Below are 18,378 nucleotides of genomic sequence, written 5' to 3'. Positions count from 1 at the left end.
ATTTTGGAAGAAAATAAGTAATTTCACAATGTTTCCATTTGCTCCATATCCAACTTCATTGCTTCAGGGGGTAGCTTGGAAATTTTTCTCCTGAAAGCACAGTAAGTATTCCTGTAGACTGTCTATTTTCTGGCCTGGAAGAGGCGGGTAGAGATGACAAATTTCCTAGAACCACTTCTGGGAAATCTGTGTTGATGGCATCTCTGATTTTAAACTCTTCATTCTTTCCTCCAGCAAAAACACACCAAATCGTGCAACAAGGCTGAACAGAGCAAATTCCTGCGTCTTTAATTAAAAAAAAAATCTTTTAAGTCTTTGTTGTTGCTTTGTTTGTATGCGAATGTGTGTGTGGGGGGGGTGGAGTTTGGGGGTGGTGTTTTAGATGCCTTTCAAGATAGTTCAGGGAGATATCACAAAACGATCACCTGCATCCCCATTAGAAATTCTGATTTTACACCATTAATTGGCATTTTCAAAACAACCAGTGCCCAATTTGAAGTCTACAAATAAAATATAAGCCCAGATGCTGCTTCACACTTGCATGCATTTAACACTTCATAAGCAGTTCATTAAACTGATAACACTTTAAACAGTAACACTGCCTCTTTCAGACTCCCTCAGCCTGTAATTGTCCTGAGGCAACGAATGAACCCTTCCTAGGCTTCGAACCACAGGAATTTACATTCTTAACGTGTGTCTCTTAATTATGGATACCCTGGTCCCTGGCTGAGTCAGAGAGGGCCAGGCTCGGGCCTGCATGCCCCAGCTACTGGACACACAGGGACAGGCCCAAGGGGTTGTGGACGCGGCACAGGGACAGACCCCGGACAGTGGCAGGAACAAGGTTGTCTCAGGGTTGCCTGGGTTTCAGCTGAGCCCCCTTGGCTCTCCTAAACACCCTCCTGACCAGAAGCTGGTTTTCCAAGATTGAATCTTCCTGATTAAAAAGGATTTGGATGTATATGTGGAATCTAGAAAAATGGTACAGATGACCTATTTGCAAAGCAGAAACAGAGACACAGATGTAGAGAACAAACGTATGCACACCAAGGGGGAAAAGAGCGGGTGGGATGAATTGAGAGATTGGGATTGACACATATACACTACTATGTATAAAATAGATAACTAATGAGAACCTATTATATAGCACAGGGAACTCTACTCAGTGCTCTGTGGTGACCTAAATGGGAAGGAAATCCAAAAAAGAGGGGATATGTGTATACATATAGCTGATTCACTTTGCTGTAAAGCAGAAACTAACAACGTTGTAAAGCAACTATACTCCAAAGAAATTTAAAAGAAAAAAAGGATTTGGGATGAACGTTCATCACCTTCCTCCTGAAAGCCCTAACCCCTACCGCCCAAGTTGTCTCGAGATCACGGGACTCCCTGACACAGTGAGGCCCCAGCTTCCTGGCACACACCTCTAGGACCTGGGGGTGACCATAATTAGAGAGGCAGCAGGATGTCTTGGTCAGCGTCCCGGCACACAGTACACTCTCCAGAACAATGGAAAGGTTAAGTCTTTGGCTATTCGGGGTGTGCCAGGCGAGGTGTGAGCTCTGCACCCCTTTCATTCAAATAAACAACAAACTAGAGAGGACACTGGACCTCTTCTGCGGATGACGACCGGAGACTCGCGGGCCTGAGTTAAAGGATGACGAGCATCAGTCGACTTCCCAGTGTGCTTGAGCACAGGGCGCTGTTCTGAGCAAGCCTTTTCCAGCATCCTCTCCTTCAATCCTACTACTGGTCGGGACTATTATTATCACCATAATGCAAAAGAGAAAAGGGAGGCAGAAAGGCAGGGATGGTACTTGGAACTCAAGTCCATTGGGCTCTCATAAGAGGGCAATTGACCTATACGCTCTGGTCCCTCTGTGGACACAGGGTGTATACAGCGAATTAGAGGCTCTCAAAGCCTGGTTCCTGGGGTTTCACCCCAAGGGCAGCGAGAACCCTGCCCCTCTGGCTCCTCTGGCCCCTCTGGCCCCTCTTGCCCTGCCCGGCCCCGGGCGCCCTGAGTTCCCACGCCTCCCGCCTTCGGGATGATTTCCAGCCCCATGGAACTGATGGGTAACTGATGGGCAACTGATGCGTAACTGATTAACCTTTGCTGGGCTGCTGCGACGCCGGAGGCGACCCGCGAGCGCCCTTCCCAGGGTTGGAGCCCCGCGGTCGCTCGGAGCTGGGAACCGAATCCTGATTTCCCGTCCGGGGGGTCTGGCGTGAGCGCGCGCGGGGGCTGGATGCGCGGAGGCTCCGCGGCCGGGCCCACAGCGCCATCGTGTGGCCAGATTGGGCAGCGCGGCTGGGGCCGTCGGCTCCCACCTTTTCCGGGACCAGAGTGAGTTGGGCGATCACGGTGGTTGGGGAAGGACGACCACACCCTTTGGGGACATCCCCTGGGCTCCAGCTCTGGGCGCGGGCGGCCTGTGTGGCTGCAACAGCAAAGGGAATGGCCCGATGGGGTCCTACTTGGCGAGGACTCCTTGGTCCGCCCTGAAATAGTGTGGGAAGCAAGGCACCCAGCCTGTCGTGGTAGAGCAGCAGGTTTGTCACAGAGAAGAGCACCGGTGATAAAGGCTCCCGGAAACCTTCGCTCCTTCGGGGATGCATGGGTCCCTGAACCCGGGCAAGGTTATATTAAGGCTTCTGCTAGTATTCATTCGTTTTATGGTTCATTCAGGAAGTCAGTTCGCAAGCATGTAATGAACACCTGCTATTGCCAGGACCTGAGGTGGCTCCAGATGATACAGAAAGGAATAAAAGTGAAGGCTTAGAGCACGCTAGGTGTCTTTGCCAGTCAGATGAAGCCCCTGGGCTCCTTTTAATTGTGAAATAGTCATGTTCTTTGTTAATACATGATGTAACAAGAGCTACAGACCAGTATGTTAACTACCATTTTTTCAAAATAGTGATGGGCACAAATGATATCAAGAAAAAGGTATCAACTGCAATGTAATATGAAAATAGCTGTGATCTCTGTTGGTGACAAAGTCACAGCCACTAATACACTGTGACGTGTTGCCTATATTCATAATTGAAAAAAATGCTACATTTCACTTCGAGGTTAGCGAGACTAATGATGTAAATTCTTCCCTAGGCAAGTTCAGGGACCTCCTGGATTTTATGCACAGAACCCTTGGTTAAGAAGCCTGGTAGGTGAGCAGACAGTAAATAAGTAAACAGGGTGAGTATAGACGGTGCTGAATGCTTTGAAGGAAATCAACAGGGTGATTCTGACAATACGATAAGAAGAGAGGGCCTGAATCAGGTGGGACTGTCGGGGAAGGCCTGGAAGATGTGGAATTTGGTGTTACAAAGTCTTATGCAGAGGTAGGAAATGGCCACCAGGGGGCCCAATTTAGCCTAAAACCTGCACAGTCTGAAAAAGTCTGACTCCTGTGCAGGACCAGTTTTTACCCTCTGACCACCACGCTGCCCCAGTTTCTAAAGCCCTGATTCATTTACATCCTGTCTAGACCCTAAAGGCATTTGATTTTGCACCTTTGCTGCTTGGGGCAACCCAGCCCAACAGCAGCGATCTGCCCAGCAGAACTAAACCCCCCAAAGTTTAATCTAAAGAAAAAGCTCAGGATCTCTGAGTCCTATTTGGGAACCAGCCTCCTTAAGGCTTGGAGAACCCCCGAAGCTTCCAGGTCTCTACCATGTTTCATTCTAGCTGTGATGCCCCAGGGTCCCTCCGAAGCGAGTGGGTGTGGGGCACCTCTGTTCTCATCTGCGGATTCCCAGCCCAGCAGTGGCGTGGGGCAACGTTTTGGAAGGTGGGTGGTGAACTTAGGGCAGGGTCAGAGGAGGCCTTTGCGGTCGGGTATGAACCAGTGTGGGAAGTTTGCGGGGCGATGTCAGGCCTGGCACCGGCAAAGAACAACTTTGTTGACAAGAAGATTAATTAGACAAATGTAGTGCCCATCAGTTACTGCCACCCCCCCTTGGGGTCAGCTCTAGTCAAGCCTTTTGCTAGAGACTTTTTTGTTCATCTTTTTGAAAGAAAGCCTAATCTCCTAACAAGGCAGCCAGAAAACAATTCATGGTGCGCCAGTGAGCAAGTACCTACAAGCAGGTTCTGAAGGAAGGGTTCCTGCAAACCACCAGGCCTCGGGCTGTCCCCTCCTGGGAGCGACTGGGCCTCTTCCTTCTACCTGTACAGACCCGGCCCCAGGAAGCATGTTGAGCCCTGAATCCTTCTTCATGAGGGAGGACGCCCCGTTCGTGAGCTCTGTTGATCTTTCTTCCTCTCTGCCTTTCATGGGAGAGCGTCCCTGGAGAGGGGCTGGCAGCCAGCCACGCCAGGTCCTCAGAGCTTGGGGCCTTCCGCCACCTACACCTTCCCTCCTTTCAAACGCCCTCTTTCTCCCATAGGCGCCTGCCCCATTGTCCCATTATTGGACGAGACAATGAATCAGTAAGTCGTCGTGGCCTCATTCATCACTTGATAACTATTCTGAGCCTCATATGCCAGCAGTACTGGGAATACAGGGGTGATCTTGATACATCAGGCCCTTGCCTTTTGAGGGCGGGAGCAGAGGCTTATGTTCTAGAAGGAGAGATACAGCAATGAGTAAAATAAATGCACAGACGTGTCTGTGGTCCAGAAGGAGCTAAGTGAGGGGATGTGGTGGAGAGGGCCTGGAGGTGGCAGCCATTCTGGAAAGGGCGCCCCAAGGAGGTGAAATTGCAGTTGAGACCTGAGGAGGGAGGGAAAATGGGAGGGAGAGCTGGCTTTCTCTCGGCCACAGGGGACAGGAGTCCGATGGTGCCAAGGGAAGGGACTCTCTGTAAATATCCATTGACTGAATTTTCTAAGTTGTGTTTTTCACACTTTAATATGAACTAGAATCTTCTGGGAGAATTGCAGCCCTGTCTCCAAGCAGCCTGTTCAGTCCTGTCAGGTCTCCCTGAGGTCCTGGAAAGCCGTCGCAGTCAGGCTGTGGGCACCCAAAGCCCGTGTAGCTTCAGCAGGCCAGTCCCCCCGTAGCTTGTCATAGCCCAGGCCAGCCTGGGCGGAGGCCCGGGTCCCATGCTTGGCGTGGTGGAGACACCTGAGCGCACAGAGACTCCTAGGCCCAGGCGTCTCCTTGGCAGTGGCGGGTGGAGCTGGCCTTCTCTTTCCGGGGCCCCTGAAAGCCTCCTAGGGCTGCGCAGGGGTGGTGGCACTCAATGGCTTTGTCAACCTCCTTAGAGCCCCACAGGTCCCCAGTAGCCTCCTGGACCCCGCATCTATTTCCTCTTTTCCCGCCTGCAGGAATCAGCTGAAGGTCCACATTCTACGTTGGTAGCTGATGGGAGCCCAGGGTCTGATGGGCGCCTGCACCGAGCGGGGTCCGGGGAGCCCGGCCCTTTGAGGAGCGAAGCACAGTGGTCAGTGCAGAGCCCTGGGCCTTCCAGGGCAGGCTTGGCTGCCCTGAGGCTGTCCTGTCTGAGACCCAGGCAGGAACAGGGACCTGCTCTGCCCTTGGGGCCATGTCCCGTCTGCGGGCGGGATTCTCTGGGCGCAGGCGGTACTTCCCTGGATCCTGAGTCCTATCCTTGCAGAGGTCATCTTGAGTCTGCAGAGCCCTGAACCAGCTCCGGGTCTGTGTGGTGCCGGCCTCTCCCCCTTCGTCCCTTTCCCTGTGGGCGACAGCGCGGCTGGATGAGCCCAGTGGAGGTGGGGTCGTGGACAGGATTTGGACACGTGGGGCTGGTGGGAACACACACATGTGCAGCAAGGCCCCTCGTGGCCCCGGAGAGAGCTGGGGGTGGACCTCCGGGGGGGTGTCCCAGCCCGGCTCCCTGTACCGCCGCGTTCTGACGGGCCACTCCTGCAATTCTTAAGTTCAAACCTCACCTTCCAGATGACGCAGAAGATGTTTATCAAGGTAGAAAAATAACACATTTTATCTAACACCTTATTACCTTGATTAATGACAGTACTCAACACATGGTACGGGCCTCCACTTTTACTCTTGTCCTGGCCTTCAAAATGTCAGGGAACTAGGAGACACTTGGAGGAATTTACCAGAACATAGGAAGTCTCCTCATGGGGGGGGGTGTCCGTGTCCCCTTTCCTGCATCCCGCCTGACTGAACCTCAACTCAGTGATCCTCCAGGTATGGATGGAGAAGACCAGCCTGGGTTTAACGTGAGGTCCTAGGGCCGCCCCCAGACCTGATGCACGGGGTCCCGGGTGAAGGTCTCGGGAAGCTGTGTCTTTTGCCCTCGCCCGCCCCCAATCAGGTGACTCAAATGCGCTCAGAAGTGTGAGCCCTTCGTGGCACAGGATCCATGCGTGGACAAGGGGACGGGATTTCTCTGTTTAAAGCCTGGTTGAAGAGGTGCAGACTAGGAATTATCTGCTGTCTCTGAATAGATGTTTGGGGGCCCTGGGGTCACATCTTTGTAGGGAACTCCCTTTTCCAGCTGCACACGGAGGGTTCTCCAAACTCATGGGGCCCAACTCAGAAACTACCCGTGTCCGTCGCATACCCCGTCCGGAGGCCCCCAGCGCGCCACCTAGCCTGATTCTCTTCCAGGAGGGAATGTAAAAGTTAGAACAGGATGGAGTGAAAGGCCTGTGCATCCTGACCTGCCACCAGCATGTGGCCATGGACCCCCTTGCGCAGGGTGGGCTTCAGCACTGCACCCCCGGTCTTACTGGCGCTTACGACTGACTTTCTGATTTGTTCTGGGGCCTGTGGATCCCAGTCATTCGTAAAAGAAGAAGTTTGGGTCCATCTGAACCTAATCTACTAAAATCGAGCAACACAAATCCAGTTGCTCACAGCTCTTTGTGCAACACCAGAAATATGGGTACATTTCATTCTGTCCCAGGAACCAGCCAAACAATACTAACCAACTAGTCAAAAATACAGCAACACTGTGTGCTTTCATTTCTAAAATGTCATAACCACAAGCACATCTAGAGAAAAAAAGCTGTTGACCTCAACATTGCTGGTCATTTCCAAGTTCCCTGGTGTATGTGTGTGTGTTCCTTTGCTCACTAGTGCAACGTAAGCGTTATCAAAGCAATGGAAGATTTGACAGTCACTTGCTTTCTCTGGCTGAACTGGGGGGAGAGTGCCTTTTCTTCCCTCTCCAGGCCCCAGTTTCCCAGAGCTGTAAAGGCGATGCAGAAAAAAACTTCTGTGCAAGGCATCAGTTCACCTCTCCTAGTCACAAAAGAGATGAGAGCAAATGGATTAGGAAGTTTGTTTGGCAAGTGGTTTTTGGAGCACTCAGGCGCCAGACTGCTGTTGTTGAAACGGAAGACAATTCAGTCCACGTGGTGTTCAGTGGGGTGATCGAGCTCCCGATTCTGCTCTGTTTCCTGATCTCTGCTGCCCTCTGCTGTCCAACGTGGGCTGGGACAGGCCAATGCAACCCGCAGGTGTGGCCCAGAACCGCTTTGTTTTTACTTGCAGGGGACCTGAGACTCAGAATGGGCAGCAATTTCTTCTAGGCCACACAGCAGGGCTGCTGCCTCCCCGTCAACCAGGCAGAGGGTCCTCTGACCCACGGACCCTCCTGGTGCCTGGAACAGCCTCTAGAAAGGCAGCTTCCCGGGCCTCACCCCAGACCTTCTGACTCCGAAATGGTGGGTGGAGATCAGCGCTCAGCATTTTAGTAAACCCTCCAGGTGATTCTCATGCACACGGTAGGTGAGAACCTTTGCTATCTCTTTGGACATAGAAGTCTGGAGGAGGAATAGGCCTTTTTTTTTTTAAAAAAAAAAAAATCATATTGTGCATCTTTAAAATTAAAATAAGACATGGAAATGCAGAAGTTCAACTACTTGGTTTTTATTTTGTATTTGAGAAGTTTGGTGCTGTGAGAATGTTGGATTCCTACAGCACACAGGTGGGCTCTGTTCAAGCTTTTGCAGAGAACAAGACTCCTGGGGGACAGATAGAAAGTCTCCTCTGATCTGGGTGACACGTGTGCCACTCCAGTGAGTGACAGAGAGCCCCGCTGTTGAGTAGGATCTCTGCATTTTGGTGACACCCATCTGATGATCGGAGGCATCAGGCTTTGGATTTCTGAGACAGTCCTGATTTGAATTCATTCATCCAGACTTTCACGCATTCACTTATTTAGCAACTGTTTCTCGAGCACCAACTATGTATTCTACAGACTGTGCTGGCTGTTTGGCATTTGGTCCCTATTGATACGGTCCAGTGGGAAAGACAGATAGGAGAACACAAACTGCACAGAGAATGAATCTGCTGAAATTAATTATTCACAATGATAATAAACTCCATGAAGAGGACATTCTGGGTGCTCTGATAGGCAGGAGGTCACAGCCCAGGGAAAGAGAGGATTATAAAACAGCGTGAAGACACGTCTTATGAAGGAGATGGTCCCGAGTGCTATGGGAGAGGGAAGGATGCCTCACAACAAACCTTCCCAGCTGGGGTACAAGGGAAACCCAGAGAAAAGACATCACAGAGGTTGAGGATTGGTGGGCTGATTCTTTTTACCATTAGAATTTAAACATGACTTTTATTATGGGACGATTTTTTATTGTTAAACATTTTTAAAATATAGATAATACAGTACATCATGTAGATGTAACCACTGACAAGAGTTTGCTCTAGAGCCTTCTGAATATTTTTATGTCAATCTACGTGATATATATATTATACTATACTATACTATACTATACCATACCAGCCATCATACTATATTGTTTGGTGATTTGCTTTTTAAATGAACAATCTACCTGGGCATTCTTTCTTCCTGCCCGCTGTGTGTGAGCACCACTCTGCTAGTACTTGGCTATTCCAGGTGCATCCAATGCTTCTTTCATTCTAATACCCATCAGGTTGTCTCCCTGCCCCCAAGTGTACCCCGAACACGTCAAACCACTGGGAGGGATTTTCTTATTAAAGATGTGGTAACTTTAAGAAAACAGTGGCAGTGTTGTAGGGCTTCCTGTGAGAAAATCATTACACAGGTGCAGAGATACTGATCCCCCAAGGGCAGGGGAGCATAAACTATGGATCTGGGAGCTCCAGGCAAGAGCGGGAGAAGTGTGGGCTCTGCACAGGCAGAGACTGGGAGGGTAGGGGCAGGGAAACAGCAGTGTGTGGGGAACCGCACTGGGAAAGGCAGAGCCTGATTGGAAGGGGAGCAGAGGGATGGGGGCTGCAGCGCTCGCTCACTGCCCACTCACCTCTCTGAACAGACACTCGAGGGGTCAACGTCAGTAACAAGGACCAAAGGCTTCTTCCCACAGGCTGGCCATCAGCAGCAGAGCCATGTGTCCGCTCTGTGCCCTAGACCAGACATGGCCCTGGGACTCAGCATCTGAGGGTGACAGAGCCTTCCACCGAGGTTCTGGTGACAGCAAGGCAGGAGCGAGGGAGGAAAACAGCTCCCAGTGTGAGGGTCTCCTTGAAGCAGCATGGGGGTACCCGCTGGGGGTGCAGAGGGCAGGTGAAGAACTAGGACACAGAGAGACGTCTGGGGACAGGAGAAAGCTCAGAAAAGCAACATATGCACGTGCACTGCACTTCACAACCTATTAGCTGCTCGCAGAATTCTGCATCAGTATCAGCATGATGATTGTGTTAAAAGCAGGGAAATTCAGATCACACAGCAGAGCGCTCAAGAAAGACCCACCCTGGGGCTTTCCCCTGTCTCTGAAGGGTCCAGAGAGTGGACCAAGATATCTGTGAAGAGGTGGACGCACCCCTATGCTGAGAAGACGGTTCTTTCTAAGCCGTCGGGGTCTTTGATGAAAGGAGTAGCCATCCAGGGCACATCAGCTCTTAGTTGCCATCACTCTGATACGAGAATAGCAGAGGGATAAGCGAGTAAACTCAGTCCTGACCGCACATTAAAATCACTCGGGGCGCTATGCAAACCTCGATGCTCAGACCCCAGCTCTTGAGACTCCAACTGAACAAGGCTGTGTGGTTATATGAATTTATTTAAAAAGTTTACACACACTAATCAGGTGACCTGGAGTGAGACAGAACTGTCTGGGACCCTACCCTCAGAGCCCGAGTGCATCCAGGAGGGGCCCTCGGTAGTTCAGGGAGACCATGGTGCTCTGAAGAGTTGGATATCCTTTAGCTGTCTCTGCCTATTAACAAAGTGAAGCTAGTAAATGAAGTGCGATGCTGATGCTTTCTTATTTTTATGATCATGGCAGTCACAAACTATTGGCACCAGAGCTGATGCTGGCCCAGAGATGTATTTTCTTGGGCATGAACTGGCTTTCTGGAAATCTGAGCCAACATTGAAACATCTGGATATCTCATGTAGCTATTTCGACTTGCAGCTCCTTTTGAAAGATCGAAAGATCTGACACTTGGTGCTCCAGTGGCGCTGCTTCTGTGCCGACAGGCAGCTGGTGCTGAGTAGTGGCCACTGCTCTCCTTCCTGAGCCTGTAGCCATGGGCCCCCTTGCGCAGGGTGGGCTTCAGCACTGCACCCCCAGCCTTATTGGCGCTTATGACCGACTTTCTGATTTGTTCTGGAGCCTGTGGATCCCAGTCATTCGTAAAAGAAAAAGTTTGGGTCCATCTGAACCTAATCTACTAAAATCGAGCAACACAAATCCAGTTGCTCACAGCTCTTTGTGCAACACCAGAAATATGGGTACATTTCATTCTGTCCCAGGGACCAGCCAAACAATACTAACCAACTAGTCAAAAATACAGCAACACTGTGTGCTTTCATTTTTAAAATGTCATAACCATAAGCACATCTAGAGAAAAAAAAGCTGTTGACCTCGACATTGCTGGTCATTTCCAAGTTCGCTGGTGTACACTGTGTGTGTTCCTTTGCTCACTGGTGCAAGGTAAGCGTTATCAAAAGCAATGGAAGATTTGACAGTGACTTGCTTTCTCTGGCTGAACTGGGGGGAGAGTGCCTTCTGTGGCATTTACAGTGCACAGTGCAGCCCTTAGACCATGCAGGTGAGAAACCAGGGCTGCTGAGTCTTACCTTTTTCTTCAAGAAGTGGCCAAAATGTTTTTTCCTGGGTTTATACATGGTGACAGAGAAGCTCCTGCCTTTTCCTTCTCACCCACTGTCAGCAATGCGGCTCTGAGAACGCAGCTCCCCCGCTACCTGGAGCAACTGATGGGAGCCGCTGGCCGGTTCTCTGGTGAGCAGAGTGCGCAGGGCCGGGCCCCAGCTGGGCCCTCACGGGCGTCTGAGCTGGTCCACATGCTCCTCCCACCCAGCCCCAGGGGACGTATCCAACACTGCTGAAAAATGGAACCATTTGCTGGTGTTGGTTCTAGGTCAGTTTCCACAACCTCACCTTTCTTTGCGCTTTTCACCTGCCTGGACCAGCTGGGCTCATTCCTGCCCATCTTTCAGGGCCATGCTGACACCTACTCCCCGGGAGGCTCCAGTGAGTCACCTGCTCCCTGTCCTTTCTGAACCCCACTGCACCTGCTGTGCGCCTTTCCTGGTTTGTCTTCCACTGTTGGCCGTGTGTCCTTTCACGGCCACTCCCGGTGGATTCTGTTCAGTCCTTCCGCTGCCGGGGGTGAATGTCCCCTCGTGCCCAGGGCTGCTCTTCACTTCTCTACTCCATGTCAGCCCCACCCAGTTGTAGGGAGGTGCCTCCCACAGAAGGTGGTGGCTCAGTCGGTTCCCACAGGTAAGGACAGGGCAGGGAGGGGCTGGGGAGGCAGCAGAGGGCTGGGGTGCAGGAAGGTGATGTGAGTCTCAGGCAGGAGGAGACTTGCTGCGTATGGGGGAGACAGTCAGGGAGGAACTGCTGGACGTGGACGGAGCAGGTTTCTGGAGATGCCTCATGGAGAGAAGGTGGTCCACCCTGGCTCCAGATCAAGTTCTTTCTGCTCAGAACAAGTTTTTCCGTGATGCCAGAGTGGGCGACAGACGTTAGGGATGCCGAGAGCCACTTTCCGTCTTCCTTTTCTCTCCCTTCCTCCCGGCCTGTTCTAATCCTGCTGGTCTGTGTCTCACAAGCAAGACTCCCCGTCCTGAACGAAAGCTGACAGTCTCATCCATCTTCCCATGAGCAGCGACGCAGACAGAACACACACGTTCCTGAATAACTTCTAAGGACTCGGGTATCCTCTGGACTGATGAGCCCCCCCATCTGTCATCTTTCTCTCAACCACCCTGGGAGGCAGGCAATATTATCCCCCTCTTACAAAGGAGGCTCAGGTGACAGCTTGCCCAAGGTCAGGCAGCTAGATGGCAGGGACATGCCATCCCGAGGCCACGCTCTCCTCTTTGTTCCACACCTTGGGCACTGGTGTTCAGAACCACTGCTGAACAGGTTTGCAAAAGCAAAAAGCAAAACCCAAGGCTTGGCTGACAGTTACTCTGCTAGCCAGTGTGGCTCCGGCAGACCCTCTGCAATGTGCAGTGGCATCGCCAAGAGCACAAACTTAAATCAGATTCTTAAGATCCCTTGAATTAACTAATGCTAGACTCTTGCTAGAACACGATCCTCTATAGGACAGCCTTCCCGCTGCTTCACGGGACACGGTCTATTTTTCTTGTCCTACTCTTGACAGATATTAGCAACTTAAGACACGCAAGGGCCTATTGTCCAATTACGTTCCCGATGCGCACTTGAGACCACTGGGAAGTGAACCTAATCCACAGAACTAAGTTTTGTTGCTGGACAGATGGTTCTTAAGAAAACGATCCGAATCATTTCCCCCCAAATCAGCCTTTAAGAAATCTCGTTTCTCAGGCCTTCCTCCTTCCCTCACTCCCTCCCACAATGTATCTGTGCCAACTTACAGTTTGCCAGTTTCCTCCTCAGTTGAGCTTTTCCATTTGATTAGGTTGCAGGCTTATCCATCCTCCCCTTCTGATAACCGCACTTCCTGGCTCATCCATATGGGGTTACACGAAGCCCGAGTCATCAGTTGCTGAGACTTCCCCCACCCAGGGTTTCTGTCCAGAAACATCTGTACCCTGTGAACTCACGTCAGCAACAGTAATGCCTACCACAGGCTTAGGGTGTAACGATTTTTCATCTTCCACCCTGCCTGAAGCATGAAAGCTCTAGATGGTAGAATGTCAAAATACTGGAATAAAATGAGGTCTTATTACAGCAGAACATGTTAGGAGGTGTCTGGAGTAAGACTGAGATTTGCTTAAAATTGCTGGTAATGAAACAGCTCTTGGATATAAATTTTCTGTCGTCTGCTGATGTCATCTATCATTGATTGATGACGTATATATACCATCTATTTATCTCAGAACTGTCAGAAATAAGACTAAGGTCAGCCCAGGTGATACATGTTGTACGTAGTTTCCTAGACCCACTGCCATGGGAATTGGGGCCCATAAAGGAGCCGGATGCGATGACGCTTATAACAACATGTTTCTGAAAAGAGCTAAGTTCTAGTGTACCTAGTCAGAGAAGGATCACTGATCTGTACCCGGAAAAGACAACTGGACATCTGAAATTTCATCTCAAGTTGGCATTATGGACCTAGAGTAGGAGTGGGTAAACTTTTTCCTGTAAAGGGCCAGACAGTAAATATTTTAGGTTTTATAGGACATAGAGTATCTGTTGCAAATACTCAAATCTCTTGAATTGAAAGCAGCTACAGACACTGAACAAATGGTCATGGTTGTTCCAGTAAAACTTTGTTTACAGAACAGGCAGGCCTGCAGGCCACACTTTCAGCTCTTCATCTTGAGGATGTCCCGGGACAAGGGCCCCTTCCCGTGCAGCCCACCCACCTGCCCCCGCTCCCCTCCAGCCCGCACTGCTGCCCCACACCAGCCCACCGACTTCAGTTTCAAGAAGACAGTCAACGCGAGAGAAAACGGACCCAAGCAACATTTTTAAGGCGGTGACTGAGGAATGTCTTTTATCTAACCTTAAAGTCTTAACTAATTTGTGCAATCTTTCTGAAGCTGTACATCACAGGGTTTTTAACAGCCTTCTTGCCTAACTGCACTTGGCTTTGCTAAAAATAAATATGGAAGATGGAAAAGCTAAATATCAAACCCAAATCACCTACGGAACCTAGAATGTCTTTCCTTCTCTTGTACTTAGGACAGTTACTTTCACCTTGACTAAGTCATATTTCTCAATGTCACTGAAAAAAATAAGGAGGGTCGGTGGTGTTTAGTTGGCCTTTTTCGGTTTGACAGCCAAATGCTGAGGCAAAATGCCTGCAGGGACTCATCTGAGAGCCGCAGTCACTGAAAATCTGAGTGGGAGAGAAGTGGGGCCTTCATGGCATTATTCTGCGTGGACCCGGCATGGCTGACGGAGCAAACACATGCAAGGAGCCTTTAAGGACAAGAAAGGCAAGTGGGGCAATCTGCCCATCCGAGTGCCCTTTGGGCCTGCCCATCTAATTGGATTCCAGCAGTTCTCAGGAGAACTGCATTCCTAAAGCCCAGCTCCTTCGCTTTTCTTCTTTTAAAACACCAGCACCTTCAAGTATAACCAATTAAAAATCCCTTTACATTTTAACTGACAGACTTCTTTCATTCACAAGTTGTTTTGAGTCAGTCAAATCAGTTACAAGATGGGAGCAGGAGCTTTTGTTCTTCTAAAATAGATCCCAAAGAAACAGAGCCCTACTGGCTCAGAGAATATTCTCACTTGTCTGACATTTCTGCCTTGCAGAATTCTTTTATCCTAGCATGACAACAAGTTTGTACCTGAACACTTCACGTCAATCATGAAGTGCTGCTGAGGAGAATGAAATACTACAGGTGATCACGAGCTGAGGATTCACTGAAACCTAATACTGTCTTCATGCAAGATGAAATCTCCAGGCAACAAACAGTCGAGAGAGGAACTGTTTTCATATCGAGGCGAGGTCTATTCTGTAGAGAATTTTTAATTAGTTGCATCTGGGAGGGACATGAAGCTTGTATTGATGCTGCTCTGATATCTATTTTAGAAGAACAAAAGGTTCTGCTTCCACCTTCAAAGCAATGGAAATACCTAAAGCAAGAGTGCGGGCAGGCCGAGAGCGGGCACCACCCGCAGAACAATTACTGACCGAACAGGAAAAAGGTAACAGTGAGCGACAGGAAATGGCTCTGTGAGAGCAGCCAGAGGAGTGGTCTCACACGGGGCCTCCCTTGCGCAGAAGCCCCTGCCCACCAGACCAGGTTTCTCCCCTCCACCCAGGCTTCCTTCATTGCCAAGGGAAGGGCCAAGGGCCTGACAAGCACACCTGTGGGGACCTGCACAGGGAGACACCTGCTGACCTGAAGTCACGGTCACTCTCCTTCCCAACTGCCGCTGCTTGTGTCACCCTGGGAAGCCTCCTTTGCTAATGCACTGATAACACCATGTGCTTAAAGACCTTCCGTGGGAAGGCAAGCTGAGGTTCAGAAAGACTGACTGTGAATGTGATTCACCTGCCCTTGAATTCGAATGCTCACCAGAGGGGCGTCTTGACACAGACTGGCTGCCATGCTCACCAGCCGGTCTGTGACACGTTCCAGGCTCTCGGGCCTCTCTGCTCCGCTGCTGCCAAGCTGCGCCTGGTCCGCTCCTCCATTCCCACAGTCAGGCGACAGCTCGCTGCCTATCTGCTGGCCTCTACTCCAAAGCACATTTAACTTCCAAGGTGCCCTATGCTGGAATTTCTTCTTTTTTCTCTCTGCTTACTAAGGCCAGCATTCTTCTCTCCTTTAGCTAATTGACGGCTGAATTAAGTCTATCCTGACAAGCATTTAACGAATAAACAATATGAAGAGAGCTGGGCTTGCCCATGGCCTTCCCAAATTCTGTGTAACCCCCCAGGCACAGAGAGGGCAAGAAGGCTGGCCAATCACAGGGCCAGTGGATGGGTTTCTGCTAGGACATTTACCCAAAGCACTGGCCTGGGGACAAGCAATCCCAGGACAGGCTCTTCCTCTCCATGGACCTCAGTTCCTTGTCCGATGGGGCAGACTGATTGATATCTAAGGGCAGAGACTACGATTTTATCTAAAAACACCTCCTGGTGGGTGTTACGATACGTGCCACTGTGGACATGCAGGAGGAGAAGACAGGAAGGCCATTTCCTCACCTCTGAGAGCCACAAGCCAAGCCCTGCCCACCCAGGAACTCAGAGGCAGCTCTATCCTGGGGCCCAAGCCCCCGCAGCCCAGGTTCTCCGGGTTCAGCAAAGTGGCTCGGATGCTGGAGGGCCGGCAGCTCGACGGACTCCTGAGGCACCAGCCCAGCACCCGGCCTGGTGCGCAGCAGCTCAGAGAACACAAAGGCCTGGCTGGGATGAAGTCCCTTTTTATTTATCATTTCTGTAAATTATACACATTTAAATTTTTAGCGATAATTTATAGCAGTCACATCTCATATAGTTCAGTCATTGGAAGAAAGCAAAGAATATTAAAGAACAGTGCCTTCAGAGAGGAGGTTACTGTAACACATCACTGGAGTTAAAATCCAAAATATACAAGACTCCACATACTGGAACAAAACATAAAGCTTACAATTTCTCTATGAGCCTACGAACCTGAAATTACAAAATTTAGCAGCTGCCTAAATCAGGAAATCAACAGTTCTGTTTTCAAGGTAAGAAAACAAGGAATGCTATGGTAAGTCACGTTTACTGCTTAAATGTTTCTGCTCTGTTTGTACCTGGAATGACTGTATATAAACACAGGCAAAGCACAGATTTCAGAATCGGTCTCACAAACTACTTTTACTATAGATTTTAATCTAGTCAATGAGAAAAGCAATTCAGTTGCTCGGATCTTAAGTTTTAAAAAAATTAAAAGTGTTTCCAGGGACTCTTAAAACTGTCTCCAAAAGTATAAAATGTTATACTTTCAAAATCTGAAGCGTTCCCATCTTTGTCTGAGATAAATACAGGTCCTAGAACCTGCTCCTGACAGCATAAACGTTCACATACTGCTGTGCACATGTAGTGAAACAGCCCACAAGGACCCCGGCAGGGACGGCATCATCATGAGCCTGGGCTGTGACCGTCCACAGCCAGACCAACGTCCCGGCCGACTGCTCGTGAGGCCGCGTGCCATGGTACATGCTGACCTGTCACTCTGCAGTCAGTTCTTGCTTAGGAAACTCCAGCTCATTCAATAAATCTTTGCCAGCTGCTCCAGCTTTTGAAGCAAAAAAAACCGCTCCCTGTTTAAAACCGAGGTTCTTCAAACTTCGGGCATAATCCGCATATATAGCGGAGATGAGTTTCTGTAAACCACAGTTAAGGAAAAGAAGGGCAAAAAGGGCTCCACCAGCTTCCCACAGGCCGGAAACAATGACCAGCTCTGCTGGAGTGTCCACGGGAGGGCAGCACGGGAGAAGCACAGGTACCTCTTCCCTGGGGGAGGGCAACTCCTGGCAGGGGGAGGTGATGTCTCAGTGTGTAATGTCCCTGCACTTGCACCAGCTGAGCCCAGAGCCTGTCCTTCTACAAGACCCAACTAACATCCTCCCAGATTCTCCAAGGTCTAAATGCACTCAACGACTGGAGAAAGAAGGATGACAGAAGTGAAACTCACGTGCATACCCTCATGCCATTTGAAAGTCGGAGAGGCTGGTGGTTTAAGAGGCAGATGAGCTTCACTGAGAGCTTCTATTTACAAAGCCTGCCCCAAGGCAAGAGCTCCAGATAGCTGGGTGTTGGGATTTTAGACAGCCCTGTTCCACTGTGCTCTCATATCCAAAATGGCTCCTTCAAACTAGAGCCAACTTCCCCAGTGCCTAGATATATGACACTGAGTTCAGCTTAATTTTCTGTAAAAAATTATACAGAAAATCAAAACCATGACATGTAGAAATGAGGCCACAATGTAACAATTCAAGAAAAAGTGCAATGATATAACAACAAGGCCTCTGCAAAAACAAGGACCTGGGAGTTGGATTCTCAAGCTCATTCTTTTCAAAGAAACACATGTAACTCAAGTGACGGGTAGAAGAACTGAAATGCTCCTGGTCATACGTGGACCACAGTGACCTGCCTGCACGACACGTCTCTCTGAAGTGCTGCTGTGTCTTGTTCCATGTTAGACTGTCCCTATGGATAACAGCAAGTCTTTCTTTTTATTCTATTCCAATATGCATTTATTCCAGCCTCCTTTACCTTTCCTAAACTAGTCTTCCTCTATCTTCTTTTTTTTTTTTTTTTTTGCGGTACGCGGGCCTCTCACTGTTGTGGCCCCTCCCGTTGAGGAGCACAGGCTCCGGACACGCAGGCTTAGCGGCCATGGCTCACGGGCCCAGCCGCTCCGCGGCATGTGGGATCTTCCCAGACTGGGGCACGAACCCGCGTCCCCTGCATAGGCAGGCGGACTCTCAACCACTGCGCCACCAGGGAAGCCCCCTCTATCTTCTTTTTAAGTTCAAACAAAACATTACAAAATTCGGGCTCCCTCCCTTTTACAGCCCTTCCTGACCCTCCGTCTATCTCACAGCTGATG

At 50.0% G+C, this 18,378-nt stretch overlaps 1 protein-coding gene across 2 annotated transcripts in view; it reads right to left on the bottom strand.

Annotated features, from left to right (window-relative positions):
- Window positions 1-16,206: 16,206 nt before the first annotated feature.
- WDR11 (WD repeat domain 11) overlaps window positions 16,207-18,378 on the bottom strand; it is a 54,636-nt gene continuing 52,464 nt past the window's right edge. The window contains exon 29 of one of the 2 annotated variants that reach the window (XM_027112791.1): window positions 16,207-17,151. In XM_027112791.1, the coding sequence (XP_026968592.1) occupies window positions 16,994-17,151 (158 nt within the window). In that variant the 3' untranslated portion in view covers window positions 16,207-16,993. Of the gene's footprint in view, window positions 17,976-18,378 lie in introns of both variants that reach the window. The other variant, XM_027112790.1, reaches the window with a different exon arrangement.

The sequence above is a fragment of the Aethalodelphis obliquidens genome, unplaced genomic scaffold (genome assembly GCF_003676395.1).
Source record: "Aethalodelphis obliquidens isolate GAN/ISIS:26980383/991018 unplaced genomic scaffold, ASM367639v1 scaffold11, whole genome shotgun sequence".
Lineage (NCBI taxonomy): Eukaryota > Metazoa > Chordata > Mammalia > Artiodactyla > Delphinidae > Aethalodelphis > Aethalodelphis obliquidens.
Note: the sequence above shows the minus strand (reverse complement) of the source record. Positions and strands in the feature narration are given on the sequence as shown.